Source organism: Drosophila ficusphila, unplaced genomic scaffold (genome assembly GCF_018152265.1).
Source record: "Drosophila ficusphila isolate 14025-0441.05 unplaced genomic scaffold, ASM1815226v1 contig_357, whole genome shotgun sequence".
Classification (NCBI taxonomy): Eukaryota; Metazoa; Arthropoda; class Insecta; order Diptera; family Drosophilidae; genus Drosophila; species Drosophila ficusphila.
In genome coordinates, this window is record NW_025064266.1 from 47371 (window position 1) to 62906 (window position 15536).

Here is a 15536-nt window from a genome sequence, read left to right on the forward strand (position 1 = left end):
GGTCACCCAAGATTTTCCTCCAATTTTCCGACAGGTGAAGAGAGCCCTGAGGCACTTATACACTGTCTTTTGCATATGGGTTGCAAACGTTAGCCTCCTGTCGAAGGTAACTCCAAGCTACTTAACTTCCCGGCTTATTGCTAAGGGAGTACCTAGTAGGATGATTTGTCTCATCTTCTTTAGTTGTTCATTAGACGATAAAAAATGCCCACCTGGTTGAGGTTCGGAGAACCCTTCGGCCAAAAAGTGGATGGACTAAATTTTATACATGAGAGCCTAAATGACTACTCCTTTGATTAAGTGAATTGGCAGGAACGTGCACACATGTATAATATGAACGTGCCATATTAAGTGCTCAGTAGCCAATTGTGTCCAAAATGGCGGAATATAAGGTCTTAGTAAATATTTAGACATTATCAGAAAATAAAATTAATACAATTATTACAATCAAAAGAACAATGCGGCAACTTGTGACAAGTGTCACAACGCAATCGACAATTTTACTGTCCTTTTTTATACCCTTGCACAGCAAAAGGGTATTATAATTTTAGTATATATAAAGTATATATGTATATTCTTGATCAGCATCACGATCTCAGGGGGCGGACGCAGGGGGTGTCCGGGGGTCTGGACCCCCCAAAATCTCTGACTTTTTCAAATTTCCTTACAGCACACGGCTTTTCAACCATAAAAACTAAATTTTTTTGGTCGGACCCCCAAATGAACAAATTTTTTGATCGGACCCCCCCAAACGTAAAAATTTTTGATCGGACCCCCAAACAACAAAAATTTTTCGATCGGACCCACCCCCCCCCCAAAATTTTTTTCTGCGTCCGTCCCTGCACGATCTGAATCGAAATACGTCTGCACGTCTGTCCGTCTGTCTGTTTCTATATAAACTCAGTTTTGTGTCTTGTCTTGTCTTGTCTCTCAGTTTTAAAGCTACCTAGCTGAAACTTTCCCGAAAGTTGTGTAGTTATTGCACACAGTATATGTATACATAAGTCGGAACGGGCCGGATCGGCCGACTATATCGGATAGCTCCCCCACGAGAGAATGAAAAAAAAAATCCTTACGACGTTGTTTTTGATCAGATCGACTTGATTTCTTCCATATGGCGTTTTCTAACCACTCTTGAATTTCGGATTAAATTTTATCATAATCGTGTTAACTCTATCATATAGCTGCCATAAAAAGATCGAAAAAAAAATATATATAATGGGAAAAAAGTTGTAACATCCTTGTTTTTAATCCCACGAGCATAATAACCCTTAAGCAGGAAAAAAAATTTCATTAAAATCAGACAAAGTTATCTTATACATAGCTGACATAAGAAAGATCGAAAAACTTATATAGAAATAACGGAAATAAAATTATAACATCATTGTTTTTTATCAGACAAGCATGATTTTAGGAATATAGAGCTTTGTAATGACTCTTGAATTACGAATTAAATTTCATCAAAATCGGACGACTATATCATATAGCCGTCATATATACATAGAAAAATCGTCAAAGCTTTGATGCTGTTTAGCCTTTATGTGTTTTGCTAGACATATTTGATGACTGCAATGGTAAATAAGCTTTTGTTCGCTGAAGCTAGCTTCCTTTCTTGTTTTTCGATATTTTATCTATCTCTCCTATGAGAGCTATTCAATAACGTCTTCCGATCCGATATACTGCAAAACTTTTGATAAGTAATTTCGAGGAACCTATAAAACTAGTTCGTATAAGAACAGACAGACTAAATACCCCGATTTTTATTACATTGGTCGGCCGCCCAAAATTTCAAGTTCTTTTGTAGAAAATATATATTTTAATGAACATTCAAGAAACTACTGACTCTCATCTTCCTCACTGGTAGGAGTTGCATATGGTTCCAGTGAAGACATTACTGAAAAACGTCTCGTTGAGGCTCGGTCGACGAGTCTCGCGGAAATGAACTTCAAGTTTTCATCGATTCCCACAAAGTAAGTGGGGATGTTTCCGCGACCCTTAACGAAGGTCAAGCCACGGTAAGTGCAGTGGATGTCGAACTCCTGGAGGACCTTGGCGGACTCCTCGGTAACCTGGATGTGACCTGGCAGACCGGTTGATTCCATTCGAGAGGCCATGTTGACCGGGTTCCCCCAGATGTCGTAATGAGGCTGCGAGGCACCCACTACTCCGGCCATTATCTCTCCGCTGGAAATCCCGATGCAGATCTCTCCACTCGCCAAATCCCGGTCGAAGTGGAAATCCGAGTAGGCCTTGTTGCACACCGACAGGGTTCGCATCAGGTCCAGGGCGAACGAGGTCATAATGAAGACCACCTCATCGTGGTTGGACTCGGTCTCTTTGTTATCAAGGGACGATCTCTGGTTTAGAACCCGTTCCACTGGAAAAAAATTTAATCAGGTATTGTTATTTAAATACTAATAAGATGTGTAATTCGTGAAAATATTTATGTAATATATATGTATATTATTATCTTCATAGTTTTCTAGGCACAAATTTTGTTCCGTGGAAAGATTTTAAATCTTATGATAGTCTTCAACTGAATGTATTTTAGCTGTACATTTAACAATGGCGTTCAGTCTTAATACTTACCATCTACATGGAGTGAACTACTGCGTAAATTACTGCTGGCTCTGACTCCTGAAGCTAATGTGAAGTCCAATCCACAAGCGGCCATATAAGTGCAACCGACGACCTTAATTTTCTCAACAACATAATATTCTTTGTAGACCGACAACTCCAAATCGAAAAAACTCATGAAGGATGTTTACAAGATGTTAATATATATTTTGTCTTACCAGTTTGTCAAACTCTGTAATGATATCGTTAAGAATTCTTAGGCTGGGCAAATTCATTTGGAAATTTACAAGCATGGCAAACATAACTGAAACCATTTGATAATTTTCGTAATACAGCTCATGGTGAGCTATGGAATCAAGATACAGGTCGACTAAAGGAAGGAAAGAAAACACTTGTAAGCCAATTATTATGGATTAATATTAAGCAAACTTACCAACATGAGAAGGCAGAATGTTGTTAAGCAGAATTATGATGGATTGGTTTGTAACATCAGCTGCTTTTTGTTTTTTCTGCAAGTCTACGTTAAGCCTGTGGATAACACTAGTTTAATAAACATTTTCTTGAGTACAACTGTCATCCTTTTACTCACTTGTAGTTAATTTTTGTGTTGAACTCCGTCTGACGTTCCTTTGCATACATAGTGAGCAGCATCATGCAAACCCGAAAACAATGAGCTACTTCCGCTTGCAAAAACGGAGAAGTGGTGGCGCTGTGCCGGAAAATGAATGCGTACTGGAAGAACACGATCAGCAGGTAGGCCAAGGTTTCGCAACCACTGACTACTATCTTCAGTACGAACGGAATTCGTGCAAAGGTGTAGCTCATGCCGATTATCAAAGAAATCATGTTCGTAAATGCCCACGGATGGAAGCAGAAATCCCGTTTCATTTCATAGTGGAAAAGCTTGCTGTCAATAACACTCAGCTCATACTGGTCGCGGTCGCAGTTTATCTAAGGATTGGGAAAGATAAGTAACTTCGTATATAAATAATGATTTCTATGACAGAGGCTTCATGAGGTGTAAATTAATTGAACTGAGTTCTTGTAAGCATTTTAGGTTTAAGGCATTCTTACAGAAATTAATACCAAAGCCATTTCTTACCATTATTAAAGAGATCACCGAGACGTAGCATATAATGATCAGCAAGTAGGCGGTAATGCGCAGAGTCACACTGTACTGAAGCTTCTCGAACAGGTGGAACACCGTGCAGCTGAATTTGCCGTACACTTTGGATTCCCTGTGTCTATCCTTCCACCAACACACTTTCTTATACCAGGCGATACACAACATGGCAGTCAGCAAGAGAAATGTGAGTAGATCCACCACAATGCAGGCCTCGCAGACAAAGTTGTTGTCTACCACCTGCATGTAGATGAGACAGCAGCAAATTCCCCAGGCCAACAGCATCGAGGCCTTGAAAATGAAGTCGGGCTGCTGTAGGTAACTCCTTTCCAGAGAAGAGTCTTTAAACGCCACACAAAAACGTGCCCAAATTGCGTTCGGCGTTGTCATCCTCGTTAACACCACGGCGACAGCAAAGCTTTCGAAAGCTGAGAACAGATTTGAATCAATGTTTTTTTTTAAATTGTAATGGATTAAGAAATAGGAAAATTACAATACCCCTTCATAAATCTATTTAAAACCGCTTTAAAGGGAAAAGTGATTAAAGTAAATTGAGAAAGTAAATACACGATTATTGTTATTAAATTTAAGGGCACAATATAAGAAATAATTTTTGATCAACTTATATAGCTTACTTGAAGCCACCGACTGGCATTTTTCGGAACTCCTCACGAAGCTCATCCGACATTGAGGAAGGAGCGGCCGTTTGTTCCCGTTGTATCTCGATATACGTGATATCAAGGTTCGATTCCGACAAGACGGTTTGAATGGAACCTCGGGATACAGTTCCAGTGATAAGATATGTGCTCATCGACTTCAGCAGGTTGTCCTTTCGAGCCATTTCAGTGCCCGGATATATCACATAGTCAGCAATATTCAAGTAGGCAAGAGTGCGCCCACTAACGTGGACCTGACCCGCCTTTCCTGTGGCCTCTAAACGACTGGCGATGTCAACATCAGCACCTTGAAATGTGAATAATACATAGGAATAGAATACGATTTCGTAACAGATTATGTGATAGTCGCACCCCAAATATCGAGCTGCAGCTTTGCTTCGCCGATCACACCTGCAATTAAAGAACCTGAGTGGACTCCTATGCGCATATCGATATCCAATCCGCTTTCCGTCCTGAAAACCCAAAGCACTTTTCAGTGATCTACTATATTTTGTTATAAGGTATGAAACATACCTCACCTCCTGGATGTTCGCAATCATTGATATGCCCAACGACACCGCCATCTTGGCGTGATCAGGATCTGGTGTCGTTAATCCTGCCACACAATAATAGCAGTCGCCTAGGAATTTAATACGCTGCACCTTGAAGTGGGAGGCTGCCATGTCGAATCTTCCGTAGAGGTCGTGCAGGACTCTCACCAGACTCTGAACCGTCAAGGTTGTGGTCAAGTGGGTGTAGTTGACCACGTCCGCGTACAGGATACTGACATCGGGATGAATCTGGATGGGCATAAAGGTGTCACTCTTACGCCGGCGACCCATGGAGAAGCGTTCGGGCGCATTTTCCGACTGCCTGATCTTGCTTTTGATGCTGTCCTGGATGGGCTTTGCGATCTGGGGCGGCAGGATGGTGTCCAGGAGCATCGATTCCTGAAGCAGGGCGTTCCGCAACCACACTTCCTCCTTGATGAACTGGTGGCGATCGAGGAAGGAGGCGCGCACCAAGATGTCGTTCATAATCCGGAAGAAGATGCCCATCATGTTGAAGCCCACATTGTGCAGTATATCAGCGGCTAGATTCTCGTAGCCGCTGATTTCGCGCTCAAACGAAGGGTGTTTGATCAAGTTGCGTACGAAGTAGCCCACGTAAATAAGGCTTACTGAGGTGGCCAACAGAGCAGCTCCCGTAATTGACGGAATTGGCAGAAACATGTAAATCATGCAAAGCACAAACACGTCAAATGCGGTATTTAGGAGGCCAGTGGGTATTGTTTTTGTGATATTGGACATATGCTATGTCTGGAGAAAAACAGCACTCAGCATAGAGTATGCCGATAATACCAACATTATTTCTGAGACTCACCATTAAATGTCACGGCATAAGCCGCCAAAACTGAGGTGACAACCATTACCCACCGGTGGCGCGTTACGAAACTTTCGAAGAAGTTGACACTTAATATTGAAGACACCATAACCAGATTAAAAGAAGCAAAAAATAAATTTATGGAGATTAAACTTGTATTCTGCGGAAAGAATATTTCTAAAAATTTTAATTTGTTAAACTGTTAAGTCTTACCTCGACACATAACCAATTTACAAACTCCATGCCCAGTGTCACCAGTATAAACAAGGGTAGAATACGGTGAGAGAGCTTATCATCAGACGGATCTGATATCTCCTGTACTCCTCCTCCAAATTCAGCTCTTTGCATTTTGCCTATTTGTGGTTTATTTAGATTTTGTAAGTGATAAATTCGACGAATTTCCTACCTCCAAGTAGCTTTGCTCCCAGACGCGCTCGTTGGAATAGTCGAGATGGCACCGCCTAGGTTTCTTCAAGTATTCCCGTTTGTAGAATGTCTTACTGTTCATATTGAATAGATGTTTTTTATCGGTTGTATAGTCTTGAACGTCCGATGCTCACAAGGGCTGAGCCTGCTTTGCCTCAACATTTTTGTAAACCTTTGAATATTATTTTTCTATGGTTGCTAAATTGAAAGAAATTCGACATTTATATTAAACAAGGTATTGTAATCTTGGCAAGGTATTGTAATCTTGGCAAGGTATTGTAATCTTGGCAAGGTATTGTAATCAGATTATTCCGTTGTAAATTCCAGCTTAAGTACTAGAAAAAAATTATCGAAGCAGTCTACGCACGACCGCACTCCAGAACTCCTCTTAATACTACGAACCAGCTCGTGACCTTGCCCTTAACCTGACTTAGCACCTTTCAGATCCCAGCGATACAAATCCACAACACAATTGACTTGTCCGGCGTTCGGAGTCTCGACTTTGCGATCGTGATCCTGCTGAACCGTCCTTTTGCTTTGACTTCAATTGGCTTTCACACGCGTTGATACTCGTTTATATACTTATTTAAGTTATATGTATATGTAGTTTCATTTGACCTTCATTGACAAAACCGTCCTCCGTGGCTATGCCAACCTAATGGTTGGTTGGATGGCGTTACGCCCTCTTTTTATAACATGTAATTGGGTTCAAGGTCCAACGATGTCCCGTTAGTTCACGGCGCATTCTCTTTGTGCGAATCGAAAGTCCGTCAATTTACCGTTCGACATGAATCGCGATCTCTCCGCTCTGCGCCAGTCCAAGTTTCAAAATTTCCCGTTCTCCCTGGTTGACTTTGGCCTCTTCGGCATTCCAGTCTCCCTCGTTGTTGCTAAGCTCTACTCCCCTGCACCTCAAATTGTGGGGATTTTTGAAACTCCTCACAACCATCATCAACTTCTCAACAATTAGTGTGGAGGTCAGTTGGAGGCAGTTGACCACATCTGCGCTTCTCCCTGATATACTGATGATCCAGAAAGGACGATCATAAAGTGAACCGTGTTGTTCATTAGACGATAAAAAATGCCCACCTGGTTGAGGTTCGGAGAACCCTTCGGCCAAAAAGTGGAAGGAGTAAATTTTATACACGAGAGCCTAAATGACTACTCCTTTGAAGTGCCATAGAAAGTGCTCAGTAGCCAATTGTGGCCAAAATGGGGGAATATAAGGTCTTAGTAAATATTTAGACATTATCAGAAATAAAATTAATACAATTATTACAATCAAAAGAACAATGCGGCAACTTGTGACAAGTGTCACAACGCAATCGACAATTTTACTGTCCTTTTTTATACCCTTGCACAGCAAAAGGGTATTATAATTTCAGTCAGAAGTTTGCACCGCAGTGAAGGAGACACTCAGACCCCATAAAGTATATATATTCTTGATCAGCATCACGATCTGAATCGAAATACGTCTGCACGTCTGTCCGTCTGTCTGTTTCTATGTAAACTCAGTTTTGTGTCTTGTCTTGTCTCTCAGTTTTAAAGCTACCTAGCTGAAACTTTCCCGAAAGTTGTGTAGTTATTGCACGCAATATATAAGTCGGAACGGGCCGGATCGGCCGACTATATCGGATAGCTCCCCCACGAGAGAATGAAATAAAAAATTCTCACGACGTTGGTTTTGATCAGATCGACTTGATTTCTTCCATATGGCGTTTTCTAACCACTCTTGAATTTCGGATAAAATTTTATCAAAATCGGATAACTTATCATATAGCTGCCATAAAAAGATCGAAAAAAATATATATAATGGGAAAAAGTTATAACATCCTTGTTTTCAATCCCACGAGCATAATAACCCTTAAGCAGAGAAAAAAATTTCATTAAAACCAGACAAAGTTATCTTTTACACAGCTGACTTAAGAAATAAATAAATAAATAAAATTATAACATCGTTGTTTTTTATCAGACAAGCCTGATTTTTGGATTTTAGAGCTTTGTAATGACTCTTGAATTACGAATTAAATTTCATCAAAATCGGACGACGATATCATATAGCCGTCATATACACATAGAAAAATCGTCAAAGCTTTGATGCTGTTTAGCCTTTATGTGTTTTGCTAGACATATTTGATGACTGCAAGGGTAAATAAGTTTTGGTTCGCCGAAGCTAGCTTCCTTTCTTGTTTTTTGTTACATTATCTATTTCTCCTATGAGAGCTATTCAATAACGTCTTCCGATCCGATATACTGCAAAACTTTTGATAAGTAATTTCGAGGAACCTATAAAACTAGTTTGTATAAGAACAGACAGACTAAATACCCCGATTTTTATTACATTGGTCGGCCGCCCAAAATTTCAAGTTCTTTTGTAGAAAATATATATTTTAATGAACATTCAAGAAACTACTGACTCTCATCTTCCTCACTGGTAGTAGTTGAATATGGTTCCAGTGAAGACATTACTGAAAAACGTCTCGTTGAGGCTCGATCGACGAGTCTCGCGGAAATGAACTTCAAGTTTTCATCGATTCCCACAAAGTAAGTGGGGATGTTTCCGCGACCCTTAACGAAGGTCAAGCCACGGTAAGTGCAGTGAATGTCGAACTCCTGGAGGACCTTGGCGGACTCCTCGGTGACCTGGATGTGACCTGGCAGACCGGTTGATTCCATTCGAGAGGCCATGTTGACCGGGTTCCCCCAGATGTCGTAATGAGGCTGCGAGGCACCCACCACTCCGGCCATTATCTCTCCGCTGGAAATCCCGATGCAGATCTCTCCACTCGCCAAATTCCGGTCGAAGTGGAAATCCGAGTAGGCCTTGTTGCACACCGACAGGGTTCGCATCAGGTCCAGGGCGAACGAGGTCATAATGAAGACCACCTCATCGTGATTGGACTCGGTCTCTTTGTTATCGGTGGACGATCTCTGGTTTAGAACCCTCTCCACTGGAAAAAAATTAAATCAGGTATTGTTATATAAATACTACTAAGATGTGTAATTCGTGAAAATATTTATGTAATATATATGTATATTATTATCTTCATAGTTTTCTAGGCACAAATTTTGTTCCGTGGAAAGATTTTAAATCTTATGATAGTCTTCAACTGAATGTATTTTAGATGTACATTTAACAATGGCGTTCAGTCTTAATACTTACCATCTACATGGAGTGAACTACTGCGTAAATTACTGCTGGCTCTGACTCCTGAAGCTAATGTGAAGTCCAATCCACAAGCGGCCATATAAGTGCAACCGACGACCTTAATTTTCTCAACAACATAATATTCTTTGTAGACCGACAACTCCAAATCGAAAAAACTCATGAAGGATGTTTACAAGATGTTAATATATATTTTGTCTTACCAGTTTGTCAAACTCTGTAATGATATCGTTAAGAATTCTTAGGCTGGGCAAATTCATTTGGAAATTTACAAGCATGGCAAACATAACTGAAACCATTTGATAATTTTCGTAATACAGCTCATGGTGAGCTATGGAATCAAGATACAGGTCGACTAAAGGAAGGGAAGAAAACACTTGTAAGCCAATTATTATGGATTAATATTAAGCAAACTTACCAACATGAGAAGGCAGAATGTTGTTAAGCAGAATTATGATGGATTGGTTTGTAACATCAGCTGCTTTTTGTTTTTTCTGCAAGTCTACGTTAAGCCTGTGGATAACACTAGTTTAATAAACATTCTCTTGAGTACAACTGTCATCCTTTTACTCACTTGTAGTTAATTTTTGTGTTGAACTCCGTCTGACGTTCCTTTGCATACATAGTGAGCAGCATCATGCAAACCCGAAAACAATGAGCTACTTCCGCTTGCAAAAACGGAGAAGTGGTGGCGCTGTGCCGGAAAATGAATGCGTACTGGAAAAACACGATCAGCAGGTAGGCCAAGGTTTCGCAACCACTGACTACTATCTTCAGTACGAACGGAATTCGTGCAAAGGTGTAGCTCATGCCGATTATCAAAGAAATCATGTTCGTAAATGCCCACGGATGAAAGCAGAAATCTCGTTTCATTTCATAGTGGAAAAGCTTACTGTCAATAACACTCAGCTCAAACTGGTCGCGGTCGCAGTTTATCTAAGGATTGGGAAAGATAAGTAACTCGTATATAAATAATGATTTCTTTGACAGAGGCTTCATGAGGTGTGAATTAATTGAACTGAGTTCTTATAAGCATTTTCTGTTTAAGGCATTATAACAGAAATTAATACCAAAGCCATTTCTTACCATTATTAAAGAGATCACCGAGACGTAGCATATAATGATCAGCATGTAGGCGGTAATGCGCAGAGTCACACTGTACTGAAGCTTCTCGAACAGGTGGAACACCGTGCAGCTGAATTTGCCGTACACTTTGGATTCCCTGTGTCTATCCTTCCACCAACACACTTTCTTATACCAGGCGATACACAACATGGCAGTCAGCAAGAGAAATGTGAGTAGATCCACCACAATGCAGGCCTCGCAGACAAAGCTGTTGTCCACCACCTGCATGTAGATGAGACAGCAGCAAATTCCCCAGGCCAACAGCATCGAGGCCTTGAAAATGAAGTCGGGCTGCTGTAGGTAACTCCTTTCCAGAGAAGAGTCTTTAAACGCCACACAGAACGTGCCCAAATTGCGTTCGACGCTTTCATCCTCGTTAACACCACGGCGACAGCAAAGCTTTCGAAAGCTGAGAACAGATTTGAATCAATGTTTTTTTTAAATTGTAATGGATTAAGAAATAGGAAAATTACAATACCCCTTCATAAATCTATTTAAAACCGCTTTAAAGGGAAAAGTGATTAAAGTAAATTGAGAAAGTAAATACACGATTATTGTTATTAAATTTAAGGGCACAATATAAGAAATAATTTTTGATCAACTTATATAGCTTACTTGAAGCCACCGACTGGCATTTTTCGGAACTCCTCACGAAGCTCATCCGACATTGAGGAAGGAGCGGCCGTTTGTTCCCGTTGTATCTCTATATACGTGATATCAAGGTTCGATTCCGACAAGACGGTTTGAATGGAACCTCGGGATACAGTTCCAGTGATAAGATATGTGCTCATCGACTTCAGCAGGTTGTCCTTTCGAGCCATTTCAGTGCCCGGATATATCACATAGTCAGCAATATTCAAGTAGGCAAGAGTGCGCCCACTAACGTGGACCTGACCCGCCTTTCCTGTGGCCTCTAAACGACTGGCGATGTCAACATCAGCACCTTGAAATGTGAATAATACATAGGAATAGAATACGATTTCGTAACAGATTATGTGATAGTCGCACCCCAAATATCGAGCTGCAGCTTCGCTTCGCCGATCACACCTGCAATTAAAGAACCTGAGTGGACTCCTATGCGCATATCGATATCCAATCCGCTTTCCGTCCTGAAAACCCAAAGCACTTTTCAGTGATCTACTATATTTTGTTATAAGGGATGAAACATACCTCACCTCCTGGATGTTCGCAATCATTGATATGCCCAACGACACCGCCATCTTGGCGTGATCAGGATCTGGTGTCGTTAATCCTGCCACACAATAATAGCAGTCGCCTAGGAATTTAATACGCTGCACCTTGAAGTGGGAGGCTGCCATGTCGAATCTTCCGTAGAGGTCGTGCAGGACTCTCACCAGACTCTGAACCGTTAAGGTTGTGGTCAAGTGGGTGTAGTTGACCACGTCCGCGTAGAGGATACTGACATCGGGATGAATCTGGATGGGCATAAAGGTGTCACTCTTACGCCGGCGACCCATGGAGAAGCGTTCGGGCGCATTTTCCGACTGCCTGATCTTGCTTTTGATGCTGTCCTGGATGGGCTTTGCGATCTGGGGCGGCAGGATGGTGTCCAGGAGCATCGATTCCTGGAGCAGGGCGTTCCGCAACCACACTTCCTCCTTGATGAACTGGTGGCGATCGAGGAAGGAGGCGCGCACCAAGATGTCGTTCATAATCCGGAAGAAGATGCCCATCATGTTGAAGCCCACATTGTGCAGTATATCAGCGGCTAGATCCTCGTAGCCGCTGATTTCGCGCTCAAACGTAGGGTGTTTGATCAAGTTGCGTACGAAGTAGCCCACGTAAATAAGGCTTACTGAGGTGGCCAACAGAGCAGCTCCCATAATTGACGGTATGGGCAGAAACATGTAAATCATGCAAAGCACAAACACGTCAAATGAGGTATTTAGAGGCCAGTGGGTATTGTTTTTGTGATATTGGACATATGCTATGTCTGGAGAAAAACAGCACTCAGCATAGAGCATGCCGATAATACCACCATTATTTCTGAGACTCACCATTAAATGTCACGGCATAAGCCGCCAAAACTGAGGTGACAACCATTACCCACCGGTGGCGCGTTACGAAACTTTCGAAGAAGTTGACACTTAATATTGAACACACCATAACCAGATGACTAGCATCAGAAACTAAATTTATATAGATTAAACTTGTATTCTGCGGAAAGAATATTTCTAAAAATGTTAATTTATTAAACTGTTAAGTCTCACCTCGACACATAACCAATTTACAAACTCCATGCCCAGTGTCACCAGTATAAACAAGGGGTAGAATACGGTGAGAGAGCTTATCATCAGACGGATCTGATATCTCCTGTACTCCTCCTCCAAATTCAGCTCTTTGCATTTTGCCTATTTGTGGTTTATTTACACTTTGTAAGTGATAAATTCGACGAATTTCCTACCTCCAAGTAGCTTTGCTCCCAGACTCGCTCGTCGGAGTAGTCGAGATGGCACCGCCTAGGTTTCTTCAAGTATTCCCGTTTGTAGAATGTCTTACTGTTCATATTGAATAGATGTTTTTTATCGGTTGTATAGTCTTGAACGTCCGATGCTCACAAGGGCTGAGACTGCTTTGCCTCAACATTTTTCTCAACCTTTGAATATTAGTTTTCTATGGTTGCTAAATTGAAAGAAATTTAACATTTATATTAAACAAGTTATTGTAATCTTGGCAGCAATCAGATTATTCCGTTATAAGGTAAATTCCAGCTTAAGTGCTAGAAAAAATGATCGAAGCAGTTTACGCACAACCGCACTCCAGGACTCATCTAGAGACTTCGTACCCTAAGCTCGTGACCTTACACTTTACCCGACCTAGCACCTTTCATATCCCAGCGATACAAATCCACAACTTAGCTGACTTGTCCGGCGTTCGGAGACTCGACTTTGGGATCTTGATTCAGCTGGACCGTCCTTTTGGTTTGACTTCAATTGGCTACTCGCACTTGTCTTTTTATAATATGTGCTAGATCCGCTATTCTTCTCCGTGTGATCGGTTTCAAGGTCCAACGATGACCCGTTAGTTCACGGCGCATTCTCTTTGGCACCGTTATTTCGCGGTCTCTCCGCTCTGCGCCAGTCCAAGTTCCAAAACTTCCCGTTCAACCTGGTTGACTTTGGCCTCTTCGGCATTCCAGTCTCCTCCGCTGTTGCTAGGCGCTGCTCTCTTGCACCTTGAATTGTTGGGAAAATTTAGGCTCCTCACAGCCTTCACCAACTTTTCATCTGGGGACTTCCCAATGTTGTTTCATTAAAACTATTGAATTTCAAACTAAATTTTATGAAAATCGGATGACTATATCATAAAGCTGGCATAGAAAATAGAGAAAACAAAAAGGGAAGCTAGCTTCGGCAAGCCAAAGCTTAAATACCCTTGCAGTCATCAAATATGAAATACATACGTATTTCGATTAAGATCGTGATGCTGATCAAGAATATATATGTTCTATGGGGTCTGAGGTGTCTCCTTCACAGCGTTGCAAGCTTCTGACTTGAATAACGATACCCTATTCAAGGGTTGAAATATAATACATACATATATGTATAAGTTGAATAAAACAAAAATTATGATGTCGTTGTCTGTTATCACTCAAGCATGAATTTTGGATTTCAAGTTTTTAGGTACTCTTGAATTTCTATAAATTTCTATAAAAATAATTAATTATACTATTTAATAAAATTTGTGAGGTAACCCTCACAAGGGCCTCCCCCTACCGTATGTACATATAAGTTAGGAATAGTTTATAAGATAAGAATTAGGGATTTAGGTTAAGGAGCTAGAAAGACCCATGGAGGGCACTACATCATCGCCACATCCCGGCCACACCGGCATCACCGCCAGCAACATCATCATCGGCAACATCGCCGACACCACGCCAGCAACATCATCATCGGCAACATCGCCGACACCACGCCAGCAACATCATCCTCGGCAACATCGCCGACACCACGCCAGCAACATCATCATCGGCAACATCGCCGACACCACGCCAGCAACATCATCCTCGGCAACATCGCCGACACCACGCTAGCAACATCATCTCCGGGAACACTACCATCTCTCCAAACTTGCGCTCTCGGCAGCCGACTACCGGCAGAACCGACGGCCGGGTCCGGAGAGCCACGAAAAGGAAGAGAGGAGCACGATCGCGTAGAAAGACGCGGGTGCAGGAAGCAGCAGAAGAAATAGGACGCCAATAGAACTGCACGGAGGCAGCGAAAGGGCCGCTGCCGCGGTCGACGGCAGCAGCAAGGGCTTCGAACAGCCTTCGCTGTTCGCCGATCGAGGAGTCGAGTTTTAGCTCCCGGAGTGAGGAGTCGCATTTTAGCTCCAGAAGGAGCAAGTCGGAGTTTTGACCACGGGAAGCGAACAGAGGATCAACAAGGACACGTGGACATGGAGTCCCTCCAGTAAACGGGTGAGCCGGCCGCGGGCCATCCCTACGGGGTGGCCAGGATGTGCACAGGGAATTAGGGACTCTCAGACATTAAGAAGCTATAAATAAAATTGTAAGAAAAGCACAATCGACCGTAGTATTCTCTCTCCCAAGTCCTCCTTCCCCCTTCCCCCCTCCATACCTACGAGCACCGGCCACCGGGTGACGGGGCCGGCATGCTGACTCCCGGGTGACGGGAGCAGCCGCTCATACCCCGTATTTAGGAGCACCGGCCACCGGGTGACGGGGCCGGCATGCTGACTCCCGGGTGACGGGATCAGCCGCTCATAACCTGTATTTAGGAGCACCGATTCCCGGGTGACGGGATCGGCCGCTCAAAATCCCCTCCTTCGTAGTCCGAGCACCGGCCACCGGGTGACGGGGCCGGCATACTGACTCCCGGGTGACGGGATCAGTCGCTCACTACCTCCTTTTCCTTGGGCACCAGCAACCGGTTGACGGGGCTGGCAAGTCGACTCCCGGGTGACGGAATCGACCGCTCGTAACCCTCCGCCCCCTAGCCGGGCTCCGGCACCCGGTTGACGGGGCCGGATAGCCGACTCCCGGTTGACGGGATCGGTCGCCCTTGGCCTGCCCAGGACCGCTGGCCGCCCGAGTGAC

At 42.8% G+C, this 15536-nt stretch overlaps 2 protein-coding genes across 2 annotated transcripts; both read right to left on the reverse strand.

Moving 5' to 3' along the window:
* Positions 1-1796: 1796 nt before the first annotated feature.
* On the reverse strand, positions 1797-6303 carry LOC108101782 (adenylyl cyclase X E-like). The gene is given in 15 exon segments (XM_043207891.1): positions 1797-2377; positions 2590-2734; positions 2796-2947; positions 3011-3105; positions 3167-3528; positions 3680-4060; positions 4062-4128; positions 4336-4663; positions 4729-4829; positions 4891-5630; positions 5632-5675; positions 5740-5899; positions 5953-6011; positions 6014-6092; positions 6146-6303. Coding segments are annotated over 15 exon segments (3357 nt in total). The 5' UTR covers positions 6248-6303; the 3' UTR covers positions 1797-1835.
* A 2238-nt stretch (positions 6304-8541) lies between these two features.
* On the reverse strand, positions 8542-13037 carry LOC108095870 (adenylyl cyclase X E-like). Its single transcript, XM_043207895.1, has 12 exons — positions 12882-13037; positions 12688-12828; positions 12475-12634; positions 11627-12410; positions 11465-11565; positions 11072-11399; positions 10418-10865; positions 9906-10267; positions 9750-9844; positions 9535-9686; positions 9329-9473; positions 8542-9116 (listed from the first exon to the last, which is right to left on the reverse strand). The coding sequence occupies exons 1-12, from the start codon at positions 12981-12983 to the stop codon at positions 8575-8577; spliced, it is 3360 nt and encodes a 1119-aa protein (XP_043063830.1). The 5' UTR covers positions 12984-13037; the 3' UTR covers positions 8542-8574.
* Between the last annotated feature and the right edge of the window lie 2499 nt (positions 13038-15536).

Excerpts from the sequence above, each read along its gene's own strand:
- LOC108095870 (XM_043207895.1), bottom strand. The coding sequence starts at position 12,983 with ATGAACAGTAAGACATTCTACAAACGGGAATACTTGAAGAAACCTAGG. Across the intron at positions 12,411-12,474 it reads TTATGCCGTGACATTTAATG|ACATAGCATATGTCCAATAT; the intron begins GTGAGTCTCAGA and ends GTTTTTCTCCAG. Across the intron at positions 10,268-10,417 it reads CGGTGATCTCTTTAATAATG|ATAAACTGCGACCGCGACCA; the intron begins GTAAGAAATGGC and ends CCCAATCCTTAG.